Source organism: Echinops telfairi, unplaced genomic scaffold (assembly GCF_000313985.2).
Source record: "Echinops telfairi isolate 266 unplaced genomic scaffold, ASM31398v2 ScPeMD7_21;HRSCAF=78, whole genome shotgun sequence".
Taxonomy (NCBI): Eukaryota; Metazoa; Chordata; class Mammalia; order Afrosoricida; family Tenrecidae; genus Echinops; species Echinops telfairi.
This window is the reverse complement of record NW_022103918.1, coordinates 16,624,582-16,633,194: the sequence shown is the minus strand read 5'-3', so window position 1 is coordinate 16,633,194 and position 8,613 is coordinate 16,624,582. Positions and strand designations below refer to the sequence as shown.

General features: G+C 44.9%; 1 protein-coding gene across 1 annotated transcript in view; it reads left to right on the top strand.

The window, feature by feature from the left end:
• TMTC1 (transmembrane O-mannosyltransferase targeting cadherins 1) overlaps positions 1-8,613 on the top strand; it is a gene marked incomplete at its 5' end in the record, with an annotated part of 332,295 nt that overhangs the window by 322,127 nt on the left and 1,555 nt on the right. The window contains 4 exons of the mRNA XM_045288470.1: positions 365-509; positions 1,839-1,976; positions 3,561-3,683; positions 5,519-5,596. Of these exons, the coding sequence (XP_045144405.1) occupies positions 365-509; positions 1,839-1,976; positions 3,561-3,683; positions 5,519-5,596 (484 nt within the window). The remainder of the gene's footprint in view (positions 1-364; positions 510-1,838; positions 1,977-3,560; positions 3,684-5,518; positions 5,597-8,613) is intronic.

Below are 8,613 nucleotides of genomic sequence, written 5' to 3'. Positions count from 1 at the left end.
CCACTGGTCCTGAAGGGATCATCCGCCCTGGATTCCCTGTGTTTCCAGTTCCTATCTGTACCAGTGTACATCCTCTGGTCTAGCCAGACTTGCACGGTAGAATTGGGATCATGAGAGTTGCGGCAGAGGGGAAGCATTTAGGGACTAGAGGAAAGCTGTATTTTTCCTCGTTGCTACATCGCATCCTGTTAAGTCTATTTTTCTCCCTAACTTTTTGAACCACCTTTTTATTTTGCGATTTATTTTAAAGACCATGTTGGACCGGCATCTCCACCCATGGACAGCCCTTTCTCAGCGTAGGTTTAGGAGGCTGGAAAGGCACCTACTGAAGGTAACATGACCATTTGCTTTTCTCACGGCTCAGCGCACTACAGGTGACTCGCGCGGCGGAGATTCTGTCGCCACTGGGAGCGTTATATTACAACACTGGCCGCTATGACGAGGCGTTGCAGATTTACCGGGAAGCCGCCGCCCTTCAGCCTTCGCCAAAAGAACTGCGCCTGGCACTGGTGAGCCGGGAGCCCAGGACAACAATGCTGGACACCGAGCCCGGCTCGTGCGAGAGACAGCTGGGCTCCTTAGACCTCAAACGCAATAGTATATCCACTTTATGAATGCTAATAAAATGAATCCCCGAAACTAGTGCCCTTTAAGCTAGAAGCCTTTAAGCTTCAAGCCAGAAATATCCCTGAAGTCTTTTTAACACCAACAGCAGTCTTCCTGAATGAGTAAGAAGCACCTGTCTTGAGCATTCTACTCCTTTCTGAACTGACTGTATGGCGCCCCAGTAACAGCTCCCCGAGAGATTAGTGAGGAAGCGTCGGGCAGGACAGTGAGTGTGTGTCCCTGGGAGGGACCGCTCAGAAAGGGAAGGTCTGAGTAGTTACGCAAATCAAAGGGTGCTGCCCGTGCTTGCGGCGCACGACAGGTAGAAATGGTCGAATTGGTATGCGTTTAGCTAAACGATTCACTAAGGTCAAGAAAACAAACCTGCAACAAATAATGTGAAAGCCCTTCTCCATAGATATGGACACCACAATACCTTGTTTTAATTTGGAAATCAGTTCATACTTATACAAGAATAGTTAAAGGACAAAACCTCTGAATACCCCTTTTACTCTTAATTTTCAACGTTTTGATACCTTTGCTTTTAAGTCTCTATGTATGTAATTTTGTGTACACATGTATGTATATATGTACATGGTTAGGTATGTGTGTAGACACATAGTATTGGTATAGATTATTCTTTCCTGAGCCAGGTGAGAGTTTCTTCTAGGCAATATGCCCTTTGTTGCTAAATAGCTCCTAAGAACAGGGATATTGTCTAACCAACTCAGGAACGCTAAGATTAATACCAGTGATATTTTTTATTTCAAATCTCTAGACTTTGCTCTTCCAGTTAACTCAATATTTAATAAGCCAAATTTGTTATCTTGTTCTGCTGGAACCATAAGGCATAATTTATATTTTCACATATTTTGTCAATATTTTTATGGGCACAAATCATTTTATTGGACATCTTTGATGCTTTTGCCTTTCACACCCAAATGCACATACATATATATACATACACACACATACAAACATGCATACATACAAACATACCTACATAACCTAGAGAAAATGAGAACCTTTGACCTGTAGTGACTCACAAATGAGCATACACACATACCTGAATCGAATGAAAACCTCTACCTGTAGTAACTGCCCGTTCTATCAGTCCCTAAACAGATGCTGAACAGGAAGGTGTTTTTTAATGCCTCTGTGCATATTTATGGATGCGTTATTTGACCAAGGAACAAAATGTCTTCTAAGGCCAGATCTGTGGGATTTTGCAGGCTCAGGTTTTAGCTGTGATGGGTCAGACCAAAGAAGCTGAAAAGATGACCAACCACATTGTGTCCGAGGAGACTGGGTGCCTGGAATGCTACCGCCTTCTGTCAGCCATCTACAGCAAGCAGGAGCACCACGACAAGGTAGACAAGTACATTGCAGAGTTCCTGCTTAGGAACCGCGGTGCCTCCTACATGGCTCCGCAGTTTGCCATGTACAGGGATGAGCAGTCGTATGTTCCATCGTTCAGAGTATCCTAGTTTCTGAAAGCTTTTCACGGGTCCTCTCAGCTAAAAGATGTCCCTTGAAATAATATTTCTTGGCTTATCCGTGCACTAAGCCTTTTATGCGGGAGCAGACTCTTTTCTGTCCAGCCACAAGAAGCAGCACTGCTGTCTCTAAGCCATCTAATATAATGCACAACAGCTCTCAAAAACAAATTTTATGTGCTAGGATCTCAATTTGTTTTCAACTCACTGTTTAATAATGATAACTCCTGCTTGTGTGCTCTGTTATTTCCACGTCCCTTATAATATATTGGCTTATTTAGTCCGATAAAGACTTTGTAATGAGGGCAGTGTCACCATGTCACCACTGTTTTTACTTTTCTCCTATTTAAAGGTCATAGATCAATAGACTCTTAAATCCATTAAAAAAACATTTGTTGAATATCTGCTATATGCAGACCACGTGATGCAGGTACCAGGAATAAAACGTTATGGGAGGGATGGAAGCCCCTGCTTTTATCCTCAAGGAACCTAGCAGCGAACAGGGGAGACAACGAGCAAGCCAGCTGCATGAAACAGACGTAAAACGGCCGTTGTCCTCAATGACGCCGTGAAGAGTGGCGAGTTCCCTCAAGGGGACTTGCCCAGTCTGGGAGGTCAGGCTTCCCTGTGGGGTTGCAGAGAGGTTAGAGCTGATTGAAGACTAGGAGTCCATTATACAAAAAGTACAGAACATTCCAGGCAGGGAAATAGCGCACCGAGAGGCCCTGTGACAGAAACACATGACCCGGCTGAGAAATTATGACACGTGGCCGCCGAGAGTGCTGCAGATTGCATCCTTCAGGGCTAGTGGCCCCGGCCAAGGGTTCTGCACTTCTCCTGGGAGAAGTTGGGGGCTTAGGAAGAGCAGCCTGATCCAATGGGCAGTGTGAAGGGGGTCTTCAGCTGCAGTGTGGTCAGTTGGTTGTAGGGAGCAGAATGGCCACCTTGGACCAGAGAAGAGGCTGTTGGGTGGGGTCCAAAGCCGAGCCAAACTCACTACCATCAAGTAGATTCCAACTCATGGCAACCCTCTAGGTCAGAGTAAAAGTGCCTCGTGGCTTTCCAAGACTGTACATCTCTAGGGTAGTAGAAAGATTTGTCTTTCTCTGTCAGAACAACTGGTGGTTTTGAACTGCTGACCCTGTAGTTAGCAGCCCAGCATGTAACCCCTGTGACACCAAAGCTTTCAACTGCATCACACTGGACTTCCTGCCATGTGTTTAGGGACAGGCTAATTGTCACCAGTATATCAATATAGAGCCTGAAACATGGGGACAGGTTTTGTCCAGGGCCCATCATTTCTCAATGAGAAAGTCAGGAAGATTAGAGAACACGAGGGTCTGGATTGACGGCGACTGTTTCTGATAGATAGGAGCAACAAGAATCCATGTCAGCACTTATACCAGGTTTTCTTTCTCGAAGCTGCCTTGTTTGTCTCTTAATGTTCCATCTCTGTAGGCACTGGATGCTATAGACAAGGCTCTTCAACTGAAACCAAAGGATCCTAAAGTCGTATCTGAACTCTTTTTCACAAAAGGAAACCAACTGAGAGAACAGAACCTTCTGGACAAAGCTTTCAAGGTACAGCCACTGACTAAAATGAGGCTATTCATTTCATGCATAAAAGTCAGCGCTGCCTCGGTCTTTAAAGAAGCATAAACAGAAAAGCCCAACATCATTGGTATATCTGTACAGTGAATTCTCTGATTTGTTCCTATGACTGTGCGTGTGCATGTGCGAGAGAGAGAGAGACAGACAGACAGACAGAGACAGGAAAGAACCAGCCAGCCTCTGGCATTTGATTATTCAGAACCCTGTAATACTTTTATATTATTTTCTGAATGGTGTTTAAAGCATTCTACTTTGTAGCCCCAAACCAGCTCTTCTGTTTCCGCTATCCTCCCACCCCCTCCCGCCCTCCTCTCAATTACTATAATGCACTTAAATATCGGCCGAGATAAAGTAACCTCAAGAGACACCCCTTAAAAGCTTACTTTAGTAGCTTGTTAAGAGTATCAGTTCTCATCATTTGCTTCTTTCCTCTCAAACTGAAGTAGAGGAGTTGTGAGCCAGATTCTAGACCCTGCCGGGGTCTGCTCAGTTTGATTCTTGCTAATGGAAATAGCAAGAAATATTAAAATACATGAATAGACACTCAGCTTTGTGATTGAAAGCAACACCCTCAGACTTTGACGTTACTTACAGTGATCCCTCAAAACATTGACAGTGATCATGCAAAGCGATCATGCAATCAATACCTTTGATGCAAAGCAACATATAAACCACTCAAATGACCTCTCCCAGATATTACACTTAATGAGATGCGTGCCATGCAGACACAAGAGGGATAGATGACTTGCTTAGAACACTTGAAGGCCTTTCATATGCCACCAAGACGTCAGAGGCTTTCTCAGGAAATGTTGTGCAATACCATTGGGTAGGCTCTGGCTCCTAGCAGCACTTGTACAACAGAACACAATGGTACACAGTGTTGGGATGAAGGGTCTTTGAATCCATTGTTTCAGCTATCGTATCCTGCCTTCCAACAGAGAGTGCACGTATCCCAGTGCTGACTGGATATGACTGTTGTGATCCAAAGGGGAGAATGACGAGGCTTTCTACGCCAGTGAAGAGTTAGTGTTGGAGGCCTACAGGGGCCATTCTACCCCGTCCTGTAGAATCACTGTGAGTCAGAGCCGACTCAATGGTGGTGTGCTGGAGCTCGGTGACCTGTAAGGTTTTCACTGGCTAGTGTAAAGTCAATAGCCAGGCCTTTCTTGCTTGCTTGGAAGCTCCACTGAAACTGTCCACCATGAACAGGTTTGGCAGACCAGCGGCAGAGTTTCCAGCATCACAACAATACACAAGCCACACCAGACAATGGTAAAACACACAGAGATGGTTGGTAGTCCAGTGAAATTGACATCCTCTGAACTAGTAAGCAAGCTTGTCCCGGGAAGTAACCAAACATAAGCTAAATAACTAGGTTGGTAGTAAGGAGTACTACCACACCAGCGCTAACTGGTCCGGAAACTAAGATTCCGGGATGTGTAAAACAACCCTTCCTTACCAGCTCCATTTATAATGTCTCAAGCCCCAAAGCAGAGCTTTCTCGCAGGTCGGGCCAGCAGGAAACCTGTCATCGCTCTCACCTGCATTCCCTGCTGGCATCCTCAGTCTCTGAGGCCACAGGTTGGCGCCGCAGCCAAATTACCCCTTTCAGTCTCCAGCCCTGGAGAATCATCAACGGTGAAAAATAATAGAAATGGGGGGTGGGGGGGTGTCACTGGTGAGCCAGTGGGAGCAGGTTACATCATCTTCAGCGCGTCAGAGTTCACAGGGGAGGAAAGCACCTTCTGCGCCCTGCGGCGTTCAAGACCAGTTCTTGTTTTCTAGCTTATTTCTTATTTCTTTAGAGCTACCGGGCAGCCGTGGAGCTCAACCCAGACCAAGCCCAGGCCTGGATGAACATGGGTGGGATCCAGCACATCCAGGTGAGAGACCATGCGCCTGCGTGCGGGCTTTGGGTTTCCTCTGGCTGACTTCTCACAGGAACGGAAGACTGTTCTCCATTTCCTTCTAACAAATGATTGACCACGAGTATATGTGTGTTTAACTTGTGTCCGGATGTTCGGAAAAACATTCCTGTATTGTCGAATATGAATTCACAAATTAAAAAAGTTCCTGAGCTACTGAAAATGTGGATGTCTCAAATGGAAATTGTATGATCTCTAGTACAGTATTGAATCCCTTGTTGTTGTGTATAAGTCGGTGGGGGTGCCGGTGTTACTGAGGCGTTTCTGATTCAGAGCCGCCCTACGTACAACAGACTGAAACAAGGCTTGCTCCCGCACCACCCTCACAATTGTTGCCATTGTTGCAGCGACTGTGTCAGGCCATCGGGTTAAGGGCCTGTCTTTTGTTCCCTGGCCCCCCACTTTCCCAAGCCCGGTGTCCTTCTCCAGGGACCGGTCTCTCCTGACAACATGTCCAAAATACAGGAGGAGAAATCTCACATCCTTGCCTCTAAGGAGCATTCTGGCTATGCCTCTTCCTAGACAGACTGTTTTTCTTTTGGCAGCCCGTGGTACTTTCATTACTCTTCACCACACTATTGGTTTTACTTGTCACAAAGGAAACCATGTGTAGTTAGGGGCGTCTCCTCAGCTTGCAGGTGCACTCTGTGTGGACTGAAGCCCTGCTCGGGTTCACTGTGCCTTCTCTACCGTGCAGCCTGGCTCACTCGCACGAGTAAAGTGCTCTTGTAAATACCGTGTTCCAACGTCTGGTATTTAATTTAACTAGGGGCTTCAAAACGTGTGTGGGAAAATGGAACAGAAAGAGAAGGCAAATCTTTCACAGACTATTTAAAATCAGTCTTATTGGCATACAGTTCATATCTCCTACAATTCAATCGTCCCGTCACCTTAAAAAGAATAGTACAGTCATCACCACAATTTCAGAACTTGTTCTTCTTGGTGGTGCTCACTGTTATTGGCTCCCCATTTCCTCCCATCCTCCCCTGCCACACACCTAAAAAACTCTTAATCCAGTTACTGTCTCCATAGATTTATCTACCCTAGATTTCTTATACAGAAAAAAAATGAAAAATAAAACCAGTGAAGAGACCAACAACAATAACAAACTAAAACAGAGAAAAACCTCCTTTGAAAAGAAGAAAATATTAAAAACTTGAACAAATATGTCAAAAGGGAGATCAAATGATAAGATGTTAAATTTTAACCTAACGGCATCTGTAATAACCCACTTTCCAATGCACCTGCATTCCATGACTATTTCAAATATTTTACTTCTAAACCTTCTGTTTGCTTGTTTGGTGGTCAGTTGCTTTCTTGTATTGTCTTCACCAGAAAAAAGCAGGCTTTGCATGAATCATTCTGGTAAAAAGGATTAAAAATTATCCTAAAGCATTCTGTGATGCTCACCTTCCCGACATGATTGTTGAAGACAAAATGGGTGCATAAGCAAATGTGGTAATGAAAGCTGATGGCACCCAGCTATTAAAAGACATAGTGTCTGGGTCTTAGAGGCTTGAAGATAAACAAGCAGTCATCTAGCTGGGAAGCAACAAAGCCCACATGGAAGAAGCACACCAGTCTGTGTGAACATGAGGTGTTGACAGGATCAGGTATCAGGCATCAGAATGCCCAAAACAAACAGGCATATCGATATGAATGAGGACGGGGGAGTGGAGACTCAAAGCCCATCTGTAGACAATTGGACATTCCTTCACAGAAGGGTCACAAGGAAAGGATGAGCCAGCCAGGGGACAGTATAGCACCGATGAAACATACAAAATTCTTCTAGTTCTTTAATGTTTCCTCCCACCATCATCATGACCCTAATTCTGTCTTACAAATCCGGCCACACATGTACACAGGTATAGATAAGAGCTCTCAATACATGGAATCCAGGACAGATAAACCCCTCAGGAACAGTAATGGGAGTAGTGATACCACGAGGGTACAAGGAAGGCTGGGGGAAAAGAGAGAACCAATCACAGTATAACCTCGCCCCCACCCCCATCAAGGGTGACAAACAGAAACATGGGCAAAGGGAGACAGCGGATGGTGTAAGATATGAAAATAATAATAATAATAATTTATAAAGGGTTCATGAGGGTAGGGGAGGGAGGGAAAAATGTGCTGATACCAAGGGCTCAAGTAGAAAGAAAAATTTTTTAAATCCTAAGGGGGTGTTGTCAATAACTAATAAAATCAGAGATTCACATGATCCATCCATGCACCCATCGACATAATCACTTGACAAATACATGATCCGAGCAGTCTTGTTTGTCAGACACTGGATAAAGCATTGGGGATATAGCAGTTAACAAAAGACAAACATACCTGTTCTCATGGAGCTAACATTCTTGTAGAAGACAGACAAGTAAACACATACCACAGCCCACACACATACATACATATGTATAATACATGTTGCATCAGATTTTCAGAAGTACTATGGAACAAAGAAGCCAGGAGAGAGTGCTGACATGTTTCAGTAAGATGGTTAGGGAAGACCTCAGTGCACGTGATATTTAAATAGAGATTCCAGGGAACACGTGACGAGATAGGAAAAAAGCATGTACACAGAGAGGTCTTCAGGTGGGAGGGCGTCTGGTGTGTGTGAACAATAGTGAGGTGGCCAGAAAGGCACGGGCAGGACACGTGCTGAGGGGCAGTGGTGGATGTTGAGGTCAGTTGGGTCATGTAGGGCCCTGCAGGGATAGAGGGGATTTCGGCTTTGGTACCAAATGGGTTGGATCCCTGGAGGTCTTGGAGCTGAGAAAAGTCATGGTCTGACATGTTTGTAAAGGATCATTCTGATGTAGCTAACTTATTTTCCGGCTTCTCCTCCTCCATCTCTGCTTGGCTAAAAAGAGCTGGGTAGTGTTTAGAGTTTAAATGGCCGAATCGTGGGCACCTCAGTTATTCTATCCTTACGTTTGCAAGCTCAACACATGGTTTTCTTTCTTTCTTTCTTCCTT